Here is a 15,395-nt window from a genome sequence, read left to right as displayed (position 1 = left end):
AATGTGCGAGCGTGTTTTAGGAAGCGTGCGTGTATGTGTGCGTAGTGTGCGTGCGAGTATGTGCTGTAAAGTTACTACTCAAAATGCAGTGAAATCCCGACTGACACGTAGTGTTTGTGCAGAAACTGTGCGACTAAGACTGCCGTGAACCGTACTGACGCAGTTTATTTTCACACATATTTAGTACGATTGAAACTGGGAACCATGAAGCGAATCTCAATCGAGAGGATTCGGGAGCTGCAACAACGCACTCAAAACATCCGAAACATATGCATACTTGCCCATGTGGACCATGGTTAGTAAAGCGCTGTGCATGTGCATCCGCCATTCATTCATAATCCTTTAGATCCTGATGTGTGCGATTGAGCGTTTTGTGGTGTTGAGAATGTTTTAGACGCTACCCCAAACGAGTACATCGATAACTCGAGTAACTCGAGCCATATGATCAAGCGTTGTGCCAACTGTGCTCTGCCTTTTTTTTTTTTTTGCAGGAAAAACAACGCTGGCAGATTCGCTAGTTGCTAGCAATGGCATCATATCGCAAAAATTAGCCGGAAAGGTTCGTAATACTTACACCTCCCTTTTTGCTTGCTTACAGACCGCACCCGGAACACTTGCGTATATTTGTAATCGTCGTCTATTTACGTTAGCAACAATGTGTTGGCCTGTGATGATGCGATTGAGAGCTTCATGTTTCCTGTTATCGTCGTGTTTGACGCAGACTGATTTGCATTTGCTGAGTGATGCCTGCTGCCTATTGCTAGAATATTGTGATCTTTCCTGGAATATGTCACGGCGACAGCACGCGAACGAGTTCATGCCTTGAACGTATTTACATTTCAGTATTGTTGCGCATTAGCTTTAAAACTCCTAAATTTAACATCTAAACTAGGCTGAAGTTCAGGGAAAGATAAACACCTGAAGTGATGAAAAGCCATCGAACTGCTTTGATGAATACAAGTCAGTCCCTTTGTTGAAACGTTGGCATCAGCAACATTCCTTGTTCGATGCCTTCTGATCACAGAATTGAACATGACATTATGTAATGAATTCTTATGTAACAACATTTTCAGTGGACAGTTACTCAACTTTTCATCAGTTCATGCTTGTCAAGCTGAACCTGGTCGAGCACATGTCACATGTTTCCTACTCAATAGTCTTGCTTGCTTTGCTCAGTGTTTCCCGTTTCTGCCTAATGTGCCTAAGGATGCGTGTTGTTTTGTTCGTCCTACCTTGCAGCTACGGTATCTGGACAGCAGAAAAGATGAACAAGAACGTGGAATCACCATGAAGTCGAGTGCGATCACACTTTACTATCCAAAACGTATGTGGTAATGCCTTGACTGTATATGCATCTTGCGCTACAGGCACACTGACAGCATAACGTTACTGCAAATTGCCTTTTTGCACGTGGGAGGAGGCTCTTGCTGTAGCCGATATATGTACTCATTGACCTTAAAAAAAGCTCATTTCATACCACTTTAGTTTAAGACTTATGGAATCTGCAATGAGCTACCATCACTGTGACATATACCTGTCCTGCTGGTTATAATAAAGTTTTATTACATTTTCAGGAGACCTGCTAGTCAACTTGATAGACTCACCCGGCCATGTTGATTTCACCAGTGAAGTCATGGCAGCTGTTCGACTCTGCGATGGTGCTGTCATTGTTGTCGATGTTGTGGAGGGCGTTTGTGCACAGGTGAGCGCAACTATAATATGATTATACACCAGCAGAATTGCTGCATTGGCTAAATTGTAATTGTAGTGAAGCACGTTGCACAAATAAAAGGTACAGCATATGTCACCACTTAGTCACCCCCCTCACGAGAAGCCAGATAGATGTTTCTGCTACTCATTGAGGCTTTCACATCATCGAATCTTGAAGCAATCTTGATTTCGGTTGAACCTTGAAATAATAAGCATAAGTTATTATATATACGACTAAGAGCAGGTATACGACTAAGAGCAGGTATACCAAGAGCAGCTGTAGGGCTTTCACGTCGTTTGCTGCCGGTGCCATTCATGCTGGCTTGTACTGGTTCATACGGTTGGAGTGGAACTGGCTGAGAGACGTGTGCGAATGCTGGTGATGACCATAGATAAGCAATTATGCAGGAAGCATGGTTGGCACGCCAGTTTTTGGCTTGTTAAATGTCACCTCTTCTGCTTCACAGCACGGTGACTAGACGCGGCAGTTTGTGAAAAACGCTTGAAATTCATTATTTTCCGCCAGTGTCTGCCCGAAAACAAGGTTGTGTCAACCAATTTCAGCACCCAAGCTTTCAGTTAGGCTGAGAATCTTGGTGGCAAAAGTTTTGTTCAGTATCCCTTTAAATTACAATAGGAAGATTTTGTAGGATGAGATAGAACTAGAGGAAGAATGTTGGAAAAAGCCTTTATCCTGCCATGGACATGAAAGTGGGATGATTATTATGGTTCTGGTTTTGATGCCTGCCTAATGCAATGATTGACTGTGGCTGAAAATGGAAGCACAATGCTACAACGGCATTTTCCTATATTTTGTATAAGAGATGGTGTGACATAGTGTGTAATTGTACATGGTGTCCTCTTTTCCCAGACGAAGGTTGCCCTGAACCTTGCTTGGTCTGAGAACCTGAAGCCGATGTTGGTATTGAACAAGATAGATCGTCTGATCCTTGAGAAAAAAATGACACCTCTGGATGCCTACATACACCTCCAGCAGATCCTTGAACAGGCAAGAAGCTTACATTTACTTCATTACCTCATTATTTCAGGTGCATAAAAAAATTCTTTGAAGTTTTGTAAATCGTATGAGCGGACAAACAGCCAGAGCAGAAGGAAAGAAGTTGACAGAACTTGTGCTTCGGCTGTTTTACATACAATTTAAAAAATGTCGCACCAGCTGGCCTAGCATACCACCATCATGTATTCTTTGAATACTTCTCAGTACATCAACCGTTTTTCAAGGAGCCCTGTACCACTTTTCCAAGTAGTCCTCAAATGACCTAACTATCGGAGTTTACTACTTAACGAATCGTTTGCCACAAAAGCTTTTAGAATCCATCAAGTATGAGCAGAGTTACAGGGATTTGTCGCTCTGAGATCAAAGCACTATTTTCTCTTATTTCATCCCAATGAGCATGCTGGAAGCTGCATAGGGAGGAATGGCACAATTTAAAAAAGCTATGTCAGCATGAGTCATAACTGAGCATTTTCTTTTTTTTGAACATGTTCACATGCTTCCAGTGTTATGACGAGTGCACCACTGGCATGTGGTGGCGTCTCATTGCGGCTGCGGTAACTGTGCAACTATGCAGCACTTGAACCATTATTGTTGGGAAAGAATATGGCTGATGCAATCATTAAGAGATATCATAGTGGGCTTAGTACGATATGAGTGACTGACTCAAGACTAAAGTATTGCGTTGGTGGTTGACAGCGAGTATGTCACTCAAAAGTGGCTTAATGCTTCGCTTTTCAGCTCTGCTTCAAATAGCTCACTACAGTATATATAAGTGTGAAGTGACGCTCTTGTATATTGCTTCTGTGCAGGTGAATGCTGTTGTTGGCGAACTTTTTGCCACAGACGTTCTGGAAAAAACTTCCAATGAAATATCCACAGACAGTTCAACAGAGAAATCTGACGATGTGGGTTCATAAGTACACTTCATATTTGATACACATTTCATGCTGCTTTGAATGGCCTGTGTTAGCATATGTGCAGTAGCTGAATCCAACACAATGTTGTATGCAGCCGGAATCTTTTTCATGCTTTGATAAAAAAAAGAAGAAAACCTTTGTAGCAGATACTTTAGGCAACATTTACTATGGTATCGCGTTTGTTTCTTCGTTGGTAGTGGCAGTGTATTCTAAGACATGGAAAATTGCGCTAGATGGATACTACGTATGACTGCATGGCTATAACACTGGAACATTCTTAGCATGGTCACATCGGTTTCATTGCGATGGCAGTTAGAATTTCAAAACAGTGTTTGCTGCCACTATCGCCACTATCGTTGTGCCACCATCTTGTCATGGTTGCGTTCTCCATGTTGCTCTTATTGCCACCATCATGTCCTTGCCATTTTTTCCATTTCTGTTGTCATGAAGCTGTTAGCACCATTGCATCCTTGTTGCATTGCCGTATTCGTCATGCTACAACTGCAGTCATTGTCATTCTAGTATTTTCATCGTTGCACATAGTCTGTGGAGTCTGTGCATGATTGCAGTAGTTTTGCTTTAAGGTTGGAGATTGCGGGTGGAAGCTAAATGAGTAACCATGTAAACTCAAAGTGCTAGGCACAGTTGAAGCTTACTGAATTTCTCGTTAAAGGGACACTAAAGAGAAACAATGAATCGGTTTAGATCGATAAATTGTGCTCTGAGAACTCTAACGTCGTTAATTTTACCATCATAGGTTTATTAATAGAGGGGAAAATCAAGTTCAAAGTGTCATTTTTAAATCGTTCTTGTTCTGTGCTAAAAAATGTAACAAGGGGACGACACAGGAACACAGACGTGCACAATTTTTTCTCTCTTTTTTTTTTTTTCGTACCTGTCTGATTGCGCACGTCTGTGTTCCTGTGTCGTCCCCCTGTTACATTTTTTTAGCGCTGAACAAGAACGATGCAGTACCAACTAGCCCCCATTGAATCCTTATTGAACGTGATTTCGAGTACATCGGGCGTGAACGTATGTGATGGTCCTCCTCTTCAACGTGTTGCGCACGTCTGTGTTCCTGTGTCGTCCCCCGTTACAATTTTTAGCGCAGAACAAGAACGATGCAGTACCAACTAGCCCCCATTGAATCCTTATCATTTTTAAATTTTGCGCAAAAATCTCCCAGCGTGACGTCAGGGATTTTACAGCGTATGTATTGTATTTTGGCACCATTGGCTCAAGAAAATTACCCCAAACTTGGTATGTTAAGTCTATGGCCCCCTCAGAGGACAATGTACTTCATTTTTACCGATTAGGAACTACGCCATCCCTAGTAGGTGCCGTCAAAACATGTGACGTCACGGCGAATGGTGCAGAAACTTCAAGGTGGCGTTACCACCCACATTTTGATTTTGTGCGTTTTCTCGCAGCAAGCGTGTTGTTTTTGGTATCGTGCAAGAGCACTTTACTAATATGAGAAAAATTGGTTTGCTCTTTAGTGTCCCTTTAAGTGTTTCAGGTAATCAGGGTGTGGCACACTCCATTTGCCTACTTAATTGTCGTGCAGTTGTGTGACTTTCTTGCGCTGAATGGTTCTGTTTTGCTGCACCTGTGCTGATTGCATTAATCGAGCAGCATCGTGATTAAGCTCGCTTAAGTTAGAGTACCATTGACCATACAGATTACACCAGCATGTTCTAATACGTACCTAAATCTCCTTCTTTCTGAAGGCCTTGGTGTTTGACTGGACAAGTGGTCTTGATGACGCTGATGACTCAACGCTGTACTTTTCCCCAGAGCAGGGAAATGTTGTATTTGCCAGTGCTTTTGATGGCTGGGGATTCAGGTAAGACTACCTGTACTAGCGTCTTGAATTGGGCTGGTTGGTGCATACTGATTTTTGAATGAAGAAACAGTGCTAGAACAGGACGAAGACGAGAGGACACAGGATTACCTGTCATGTTGACTTATAAGAGAGCCTTGCAACTTGCACTCTTGTTGTGAAGGTCAGCAAAAGTGCCTTAGCCCATTTTCGACCTTCGATAGAAGACTAAATGAAGCGCTTGAAGGATGGGTGCACAGCGAGAACACAACACGAGCGCTACATGTTGCGCACGTGCTGTGTTCTTGCTGTGTCCCCGTCCTTCAAGCGCTTTATTATTAGTATGTCACACCAACAAATCATTGGTCGATACCAAAGACATCAGCATTGGTTGATAGAAGATGTACAAATAGGGACCACCACTCAGTTTGTGCTGCATTCTGCTAAACAAGCCATATCTATGCTGAGTAGGTTTTTGAACATTTGAGCTATGTGCATGCGTCTTTTTCTAGTCAATATTTTTTCATTCAACGGCAGCGCAGCCTAGCCAGTCAAAAAAAGTATGTTGCAAGGTGTGTTGTAATACTGGACCTAGGCATCAATTGTGTGCTAGCAAAAGGCTCTGAACATTTTGTTGCAGCAGAGAAATGTGACTTGCGATTGCAGAAAAGTGATGGAAATGATTTTTATTGTGGCATTATAAGTTCATATATCTTCCTAGATCTTAAGGCGCTCAACTTTACTCAAATGGACTTTTATGGAGCCATGTAAAGCCTTGTCTGGCTGTAATGCATGGCAACCTTGACTCAGAAAATGTTCTTATTGAATGGAGTTTTCAGCTCTGTGTACTCATTCAGATCATAGTCCAATTCTTCATTTTATGTCTGTGACATGTATTGAAAATTAGGGGTGTGCGAATAGTGAAATTTAATCTCGAATCGAATTCGAATCGAATAGTGGCCAAAAATATTGAATATCGAATCGAATATTGAATAGTATGTTCACACAAAATGTGTACCGCCAGTTACGGCAAGACAATGGAAAAGTCAGGGACGCTACGGCGTGCTGATAGCTTCATCACGCACTTGTTCGGGAGTGGCTTTTGTTTCGGCTTTTATGGGTTTATGGGTGCGCAGGCATGTTGATAGAAGAGCCGCCATTCCAGTCAGCAGCGGCACTCCTCACCTCCTAACAGAGGGGTGTACGGTAGGTAGATTTCTTTCCCCATTTTCGAGCAATAAGGCTCATCTGACAACGGCAATGTGCTTCATCGCCATGGGTCTTCTGGGCCCAAAAGTCTTCGGGCGCCCCTTCACAGCAGCGTTTCAATTGCGCGCCGGAACAATGGGAGTTTCTGAACTAGTGGTATAGTGCAGCAGTGGCGACTGCCCAGCGTGAACAAATTTTTACATGCAAAGCCAATCACCGAGGGTTTCGCAGGCCAAAGTCAGGTCGTTTTACGGCGCTTGCGGCATACGTGACCGAACTACGCAAGAAGTCCATGCCTTCGTTTCGGGAGCGAAGTTGTGAAGGACTTGACAGTATCCTCAAGTGTTTTTTTACGTGCTGAAACGACATAATGTCCTTTAATTAAGATCAACATGCGCTCGCTTTTTAACCAGGATGTCAGTGACAGTTTAACGAACGGCAACGTTAGCGTTAGTTTTAGCCACCCTACCCTAACCAAGTTGCACACTTGGCCTTTGTCGCACTTTAGATATTGGTCCTGTCGAATTATTCGAAACTTCGAATACTAGCCATTCGAAAGTCGAATAGAATTATTCGATTAGGAACTATTCGATTTGAATTCGAAGCTCGGAATATTCGCACACCCCTATTGAAAATGCATAGATTATTTACAGCCTCGAAAAAAAAATTTGTGTGTGTTGTACCACTACTGTCTTATTTTTTGTTTTTTCATCAAATAGCCTGTTCATGCCACTTGAGAGCTACATTAGTACAGTTAAATGTGTGGTAGACCCAAAACTTATGTTTAACATGCAATCTGTAAGGCCATTTGCAATCATTTGTTGTGTCTCTGCTCTGCTGCCTTCAGTACATCCCAGTTCGCACAGCTGTATGCTGAGAAGCTGGGCATGAAGAAACAAGTTCTTGAGAAAACTCTCTGGGGAGATTACTACCTTAACGCCAAGGCTAAGCGCATCCTCAAAGGTGCTCAGGTAAGATAAGGTTTATCACTTGCTTGAAGTTATTTCCTAACTCTGGTACTGTGAGTTTTTTTTATCAGAGGCTTACTGTATGCATAAATAAAAAACAAAAGAAACTCTTCTCTTAAAGAAACCCAATGTAACATACTGTTGACACAAATTAATTACGCTTTCTAAAGACAGCAAGTTATCACTTGCCATGGGGTCATTCCATGGCAAGTGTTGCGGACATGTCATAGCCACCTCTTGTTTCTCATTGGCTGACATGAGCCTCAGCTTTCAGTGCTATGCTTGGCGTTTGTGAAAAAAATGTTAACAAAAAATTGTCTTGTGCTTGTCTTATTGTCATCCTGCAAAACAAAACTGTTTATTCCCATGCCATACAAGGTTTGATTCTACATTCGTGACACGTCATCCATTGTTCCTTTGTTAGGTTTTTCGTCGTTGTGTTGTCGTAATTGTCATGCCAAGAAAATATTATGACAGTGTGGCTTGTGAAATCCACTGCAGTTTGAGCTAACCTGAAAAGTGTCTCATGCACACAAGCCTTTTGACTTCTTTTTACTGTTAATCTAGAAGCACTGCTTCCATTGAAAATCGGATACCTCGCGATGTCTGCATCTTAATGCTTTGTTTCCAATTTCCATTCTGTTGTCCTCTTTTAAGGCCAAATGCAAGAAGCCCCTGTTTGCCCAGCTGATTCTAGAAAACCTTTGGGAGGTGTATGACGCTGTCTGCTGTAGACGGTATGTTTGCACCATTCCATTTGTATAATTCCACTACAGGGTTTAGTTTTGTTCTGCATAGTGATATAAAACTGTTGGTACTGTCAATAGTTTAGTCATTTATCGAGCTATGTGTAGTACACTATAACAATCTTGTACTTGAATTTATAGATGCATGTTGATGTACCCCAGGTACTGAAACCCACCAATACAGTCTTTCTTGTAGTCTGTGTGCTGCTGTGTGATGTTAAACCCCATAATATTGCATATTTGATTTGAAATAGACAATCTTGAAATTCTTAAAAACATATGAGCTCCACAGGTGCCACAATTAACAACCTGTTTTTTTGCATATTATTGGGGATTGATCAATTCCATCGGAACCTAGGGCTTATGCATGCTACTAAATTTCAAGCTTATCTGCATCAGTATACGTAAGAATGACCTTTTAAGGTGAAAGCCTTAGATCCATGTTTCACCATGTTTCAAGGTTGTGTCATGTACAGAAAATATCACGCAAGCTGCGAGTCAACTTCATCTTTACAGCGGTCGTAATAAAATAAATAAAAGAAACACATGAACATACGAGCTGTGCGTCCACTCCAACCAGTTTGTCTTTGCGACGTTCACATGTCTAAAAAGACATAATAGTGCAAATATCACATGACTAGGCCGTAGTCAGTGGGGAAGAGCATGAAAGAAGCTGCAATGTGGCGCAGAGTGTCTGCTTCAGTAGCTGTGTGGTGTATCTTCCACATTGGATTGTTCTATGACACCTCACTGCCTCCGTAACGAGGCTTAAAGGGACACTAAAGAGAAACAATGAATCAGTTTAGATCGATAAATTATGCTCTGAGGACTCTAACGTGGTTAATTTCCCCATCATATGTTTATTAACAGAGCAGAAAATCAAGTTCAAAATTTAATTTTTATATCTCGCACCAAAATCTGGCCGCGTGACGTCACGGATTTCAAAGTGTATTAATCGTATTTTGGTGCCATTGGCTGAACAAAATTACCCCAAACTTGGTAATTTAAGTCTGTAGCCCCCTCAGAGGACAATGTACTTCATTTTTATCGATTAGGAACTACGAAGTCCCTAGTAGGCGCCATCAAAACATGTGACGTCACGGCGAATGTTGCGGAAACTTCTAGGTGCCGTCGCCACCCACATTTTGTTTCTGCGCATTTTCTCGCTTACTAAGCGTCTTCTCGCAGCAAGTGTCGTGTTTTCCGTATCATGAATGAGTACTTTACTAATATAAGAAAAATTGTTTTGCTCTTTAGTGTCCCTTTAAAAAAGTGCAAATAGCACATAGTCGCGGGTGGAGAAGGCAGTGAAAGTATACTATGGCAGAAGAGACTAGAGAAACTCAAAATGCTGCTTCTCGTAACCGCTGTTGGGAGGAAGCAGCTATGGATGAAGTTGCAGCAGCGGTCCAAGGAAAGCATCATGCAACCCAAATGGGCCGCAGACGATCTGGGAATACAGAATTGGTGAAGAGAGAGGCTGCTGCCGCAGTTCCATAGCACCAGAAAGTTCGACAGAAAGTTCAACAGCACATCAATAGAAGGTCCAGCTAGGCTTTTGCCTTCACATTCTTGGAAAGTTCTTGGCGTCCCCCATAATTTTTTGCGGCATTTTACTTCTGTCTATTTTCGCATTAATTGTTTCGCAACAAGCTTGTGACTTCATTTTTTCACTCGTGAAAAAGCAGCTTGTTTGTTTTGTTTTTCTCTCTTTTAGCGACAAGGTGGCCATGGAGAAAATTGTCAAGTCTCTTGGTGTGACGTTGACTGCACGAGATGCTCGTCATAATGATCCTCGTGTTCAGCTGCAAGCCTTATGCTCACAGTGGCTACCACTGGCTGATGCCTTTTTAGGTAATGGTGCCCAGTGTATTGAGGCCTGGAGTGACTATTATGTGAATAGGATAGTGATTCCAAAATCATTAGGATTGTTACAGTGCCTTATATGTGTTAAATATTATTGTTTATGATGGGCAACATGCTATGAAACTTCAGGTGCTCTTTAAATTATTTCTAGCTTAGAATACAATCTGTCAATTAAAGATACTCTAAATGAGGTGGTGAACTGCATAAAATGCAAGCACATAACTGTTCGTCACCGCAATCAGGATGAAGCAACTCACCCAACATAAATTATTCTGGCTATAAGAGCTTACATCTAGTTTTCAAGCCCTTTAGTGCTGTCCACAAAAAATTGCATGTTTATTCAAATATAAGTAGACCTTTCTCTTTCTTTCTTTTTTTCATAAATGTTATTAAAACTGTGCTGTCGACCTGTGTTAGCAAACAAAGATGGCAGAAATACCAACCTAAAGCAGTCCTTCTGTTAGGTCTGCCATTCTGCAATTATCACTGGCTGCACTGGCTCATTATGGTAAATCTACATACAAAAATCAGGAGAGGGGAAATAGTATTAAGGAACACGTTAATTCAAGGTGTCTTGCTGGTCAAATTTCGTCTTTTTATTTTCCTTTAGAAATGACAACGCTGATTCCTAGTCCGGCTGAGCTTCCGGAAGCGAGAGTTGAGGCCTTGATGTGTCCACCATCTCGTTCCTTTGACTCTCTCCCAGAGGAGACACGCCAGCTGAGGAAAGGTACGTCTTGTGTTGCCCTTGAGGAATATTCTAATTGAAAGTTCTTAGCATCCAAAGGTATAGCGCATCCAAGACGGGACGAAGCGAAAGACACACAACACACATGCGCAGCATGTGCTGTGTGTCTTTCGCTTAGTCCCATCTTGCATGCGCTATACCTTCGGATGCTATGAATCACCAACAAGCCTGCCGTGCAACCTTAGTTGAAAGTTCTTGCTCTGCTTTTGTGAGCAAATGACGTGAAAATTGAGAATTCTGAAAAGTTTTCATTTCTAGAAACCCATTTGATTTCATTTTGCAGCATGGTTATACTATATTGATGAGTCTTGATATAACGAATACATATTTAATGAACTACATAAATGTAAATGCTTGTCTGCTTTATTTCAGGGTGTTTTTTAGTGTTGTAATTAGGGGTGTGCGAATATCAATTTTTTCGAATACGAATCGAATACGAATATCCACCTTCGAATATCGAATCGAATATCGAATATCAAAGAAAAAATGCCTCCACAGTAACAATATTTTATTTAACATGTAGCTATTTGAAAAAAAAAACATTAACAGCCTGACTGGCAAGACAACATACACTGCTATCTCCAGAACACAATGTCCAGGCTAGCACAATGCACATCACAACACAAGCAAATATCACGGCTCAATGAAAGTAATGACTACATGTTATAATGAAGAAATATGAGTTGCTCCACATGGTCAGGCAGCAGGCGGTCCCTTGCAACAGAGACACCCCCCCCCCCTGCCACTGAAAAGGCATGCTCGCTTGGAACAGAAGTGGCTGGTGTAGGAAGTTATATGGGGCAAAGCTTTGCCAGAGTGGGGTATCTGAAGGTGCCCCTACAGTCCGCCAGCAGTCCCGTGGGTCACTGTCTTTCTTCAGAAGTGGTCCCGCATAGTGAACGAGTCGTAGTGTGGCACGTTACGGCCGCATAATATTGAAAATGTACGGTTACATGATCGCCAACAGCGCTGCACGTCGGAGATGCACCAGCAATAAATCATACGTATTGGGGCGCTCGTCGCAGGCAGATATCGTGCCTCCACGTACTTACGATGTTTATCGCTCCTCGGCAAAGTGTTTAGCGGTACGAACGCAGCAGAAATGTGGAAGACGAGTTATTTTACGCATGATAATCGAATCGCATATTCGAATTTTTGGAATATTCGAAGCTTTTCGAATACACGATGTTCGAATCGAATACAAATATTTCGAATGTAATATTCGACAAATATTCGAAACTTTCGAATATTCGCACACCCCTAGTTGTAATGAAATAGTAGTAGAAAATGCTGTAAAACCTCGTTGATGCGTTCCCATTTCGCACGATTTCCTGGTGTCAACGTTCGTGGCTGGAAGCACAAGAAATGGCCTAATACACTTACGCTTCATAATACAGTTCATCTGCTAATGCATTCCCCAGAAAACACAATTATTCAGCACTAACGTTCGGCCTATAATGTGCTTTTCTGCCGCGAAGTCTCATGTGCAACAGAAGGATCAAGAAGTGCGCGTGATCGATAGTAGTTTTCACCCACCACAGCAGCTTTCCTCAGCACTTTCCCATGTCACCAGAAAATGCTGGTGCACCCTCTTCCCGCACGGTGCGCTACTCACAGCACTGGCCATTACACACATCAAGTTCACAGGTATCACCATCAACCCAATTTCGATTAGTGCAATTTTGATAGCACACGTGTAGTAGGGCAGTTGGAAGCTTACTTCACGCTAAAAATTGGCAATAACTGAAATGCACCAGCGTTTCTTTGCATCCCTTTGAGTGAGAGTGATTCTAGTGTGCATTGCTTGCAGAAATGAAAGCAACCTATAACATTGCTTCTCAGGGGACACTGGCCTTGAAGAGTGTCTCCAGGAAAAAGTTATTTTTCAACGCCATTGGTTTCAAGAAGGCCAATGACAAATCTATGCTGCATCAAACAATTTAGTGAGAAACACACCTTAAAGGGACCCTGAAACGGTTTTTTGAAGTTTTGTCAGCGTTTAGGCAGGAGCATCCCCAAATCATTCGCACCGGAAATTAAGCGACGCACTGTGTACCAAGGCCGCTACGGAATTTATATCCATACCCTCCTCCTCACCACTGCCTTGCACCCTCAACTCACAGACACCCTGACATCGCCGGCGATCGCAGCGCTCTCATGAGCGCACTCGACGGTTTGAGCTTCGCGACGGGTTGCGCGTAATCTCGGAGGCCCAACAAAGACGAAGCTCGCGGAGTGGTTGATATCTGCTCTGACAGGTGCCGCCACACTACCAGCAGATCTTATTTTATTCTCCTGTACGGCGACAATCTGCAACAGCATGCGGACAAACAAAAATAATTCGAGAACGGTCATCGATAAGCGTAAGCTCTGGCAATGTGGTTGTGTCTTCAGGGGTGAAGTTACAGCCACAAAAACGTGGATTGTGGCGTTGAACGGATAGCGAGAGCGCGACGCTCATTGCAGCTACGAGCTGAAGGGATTCCGCTCGCCAGATGCCTCACGAACATTGCACGATGTCGCAGCTTTACAAGTCACCAATTGCTAGAAATTGCTAGATACGTGGTACACAACAAGGCTGGGGCAATTAATTATGTCCAAGAAAAGAAACCTCAAGATAAACACACTCGCTCAGCTCACGTCAACACGGAGTACGTTGTAACACAGGCAGATGACGCTCGCTGCCCACAGGAGGTTCAGTGACGTGTACCGGACATATCCAATCAGATCAGCCGCCTGCGTGACGTCGCGCTTCCAATACGACGCGCACTGGAAGTGGGCGGTTTGAAAACGCGTTTGGCTGAGCCGCTGTGATTGGTGGCGATTCGCAGCTTTAAAGCCTTGTAATAAATTACACAGTTTTCGCACAGAGCTTAAATCGGTCTGTAAATGATCCTTAGGACTTGTTCTACCGGCTCAATGTGTTCGTACATAATCGTCAAAACCGTTTCAGGGTCCCTTTAAGAGCCTGGAAAACAATAATTTTAATCGATGCGAAGGGCGAGACGGGAGCATGGAATCGCACAAACACACAGATGTTCACGGAGGCACCGCTTGTCTTCTCCGCCAACAAGCACCACCATCTTGATAGCATTTGGAAGCTCAAAGTTTAATCTTCCTGTTCTCACCCTCCTCACCTCCAGTGACCACATAGAGAAAGAGCAAACATGTACTAGACAGCCTGGCACAGTAACTAGTGCACTAACACTGCCAGCGGAATTCTCGCCAGCCTGCTCTGAAAACATTGTCAGTCCTGGCGTTTTTCACTGGGGCGAAAGTTGCGAATTGACACTCATTAAAGGGACACTAAAGGCAAATAACAATTTATGTCAGAGTGAAAGCTCATTGCATGAGGTTTAAAATGGCAATATTATCAACAGCAGTGCCCTAATTACCAAGGAATTAAGCTAAATGTATTACACGACGTGTGCCACGAGTGGGACATTTTCGAAGTGATCCCGATGATGTAACAGCGTCCGACTACAATTAATCAGTCGTAATCAAACTAGCTGCAATAAAAAAGAACCGTCCGTGCACCAAGAGACGTCATAAAATGCTACTTGTTCGTTTCTGTTTGATTCATGGAAAAAAGAACCTCTTTGGCGTTGCCGTGGGGAATGGCGCACATGGTTCAAAGGTTCCGTTTTCACCGAACTGGGCTTCGCCCAGCTTGGCTCACGCGGTCGCATCTCAGTGGTAGTTTCGGTAATCTGTACTGCCGCGTGTGTTTTGCACGCTTGTGAAAGTCGCTCTGACAGAAAGTTCGACAAAATGCCGCATGCATGTGATGTTGCCGTATGCCCAAATGGTGCACGCCGCCAGTGGACGCCGCTGCGGAGTAAAGGCGGGCAACGTTGGGCATGGCAACAGTGACGTCAGAAAGACCGCTTTCAGGCGGGTGATTTGAAATGCGCTAACGTGACGTGGACCACTAAAGCGTGATTTGATTTTCAAAATAAGCACTTCCTTGGCACAAAAGTAGCACTACGAGGTTTCTGAATCGCTATTTCAACAATCAACGTCGACTTAATATTTGCCTCTAGTGTCCCTTTAAAAAAGGTTGAAAAACTGACACGTGAATGGAAGAGGAAGTGCAAGCATCCTCTGCTTTTTACTGCAAGAAAGAGGATGGAGTTATCGTTTCTGATCATTGGCATAGACATGCCACACAGTGAATTGTGTGATTTGTGTTCTGAATCACGGGCGTCGGCATTGGGCTGCAAATGGGGCACTTGCCCCCCTCAAGCCACACCAGCACCTGCCCCCCCCACCCCTCCTCTCACAAACTACACCAGCGTTCCCCCCTCCCCAAGCTGCTATGCAGCACGGGTCTGCACCCCCAAAGACAAAAGCCTGCCGACGCCCATGTTCTGAATGGCATGTTTTCTTTT

The 15,395-nt window shown here is 43.2% G+C and overlaps 1 protein-coding gene across 7 annotated transcripts in view; it reads left to right on the top strand.

Annotated features, from left to right (window-relative positions):
* The window catches only part of LOC119387257 (elongation factor-like GTPase 1), a 429,910-nt gene continuing 414,515 nt past the window's right edge, over nt 1-15,395 (top strand). For 4 of the 7 annotated variants that reach the window (XM_049413458.1, XM_049413459.1, XM_049413461.1 and 1 more), the window contains exons 1-11: nt 4-295; nt 492-559; nt 1,240-1,324; nt 1,575-1,702; nt 2,582-2,719; nt 3,538-3,633; nt 5,376-5,491; nt 7,524-7,647; nt 8,302-8,381; nt 10,108-10,244; nt 10,867-10,986. In XM_049413458.1, coding sequence (XP_049269415.1) covers nt 205-295; nt 492-559; nt 1,240-1,324; nt 1,575-1,702; nt 2,582-2,719; nt 3,538-3,633; nt 5,376-5,491; nt 7,524-7,647; nt 8,302-8,381; nt 10,108-10,244; nt 10,867-10,986 — 1,183 coding nt within the window. In that variant the 5' untranslated portion in view covers nt 4-204. Of the gene's footprint in view, nt 296-491; nt 560-1,239; nt 1,325-1,574; nt 1,703-2,581; nt 2,720-3,537; nt 3,634-5,375; nt 5,492-7,523; nt 7,648-8,301; nt 8,382-10,107; nt 10,245-10,866; nt 10,987-15,395 lie in introns of all 7 variants that reach the window. The other 3 variants (XM_049413460.1, XM_049413456.1, XM_049413457.1) reach the window with 2 other exon arrangements.

Source organism: Rhipicephalus sanguineus, chromosome 3 (genome assembly GCF_013339695.2).
Source record: "Rhipicephalus sanguineus isolate Rsan-2018 chromosome 3, BIME_Rsan_1.4, whole genome shotgun sequence".
Classification (NCBI taxonomy): domain Eukaryota; kingdom Metazoa; phylum Arthropoda; class Arachnida; order Ixodida; family Ixodidae; genus Rhipicephalus; species Rhipicephalus sanguineus.
The sequence above is the reverse complement of the archived record's forward strand: the minus strand, read 5'-3'. Positions and strand labels throughout refer to the sequence as shown.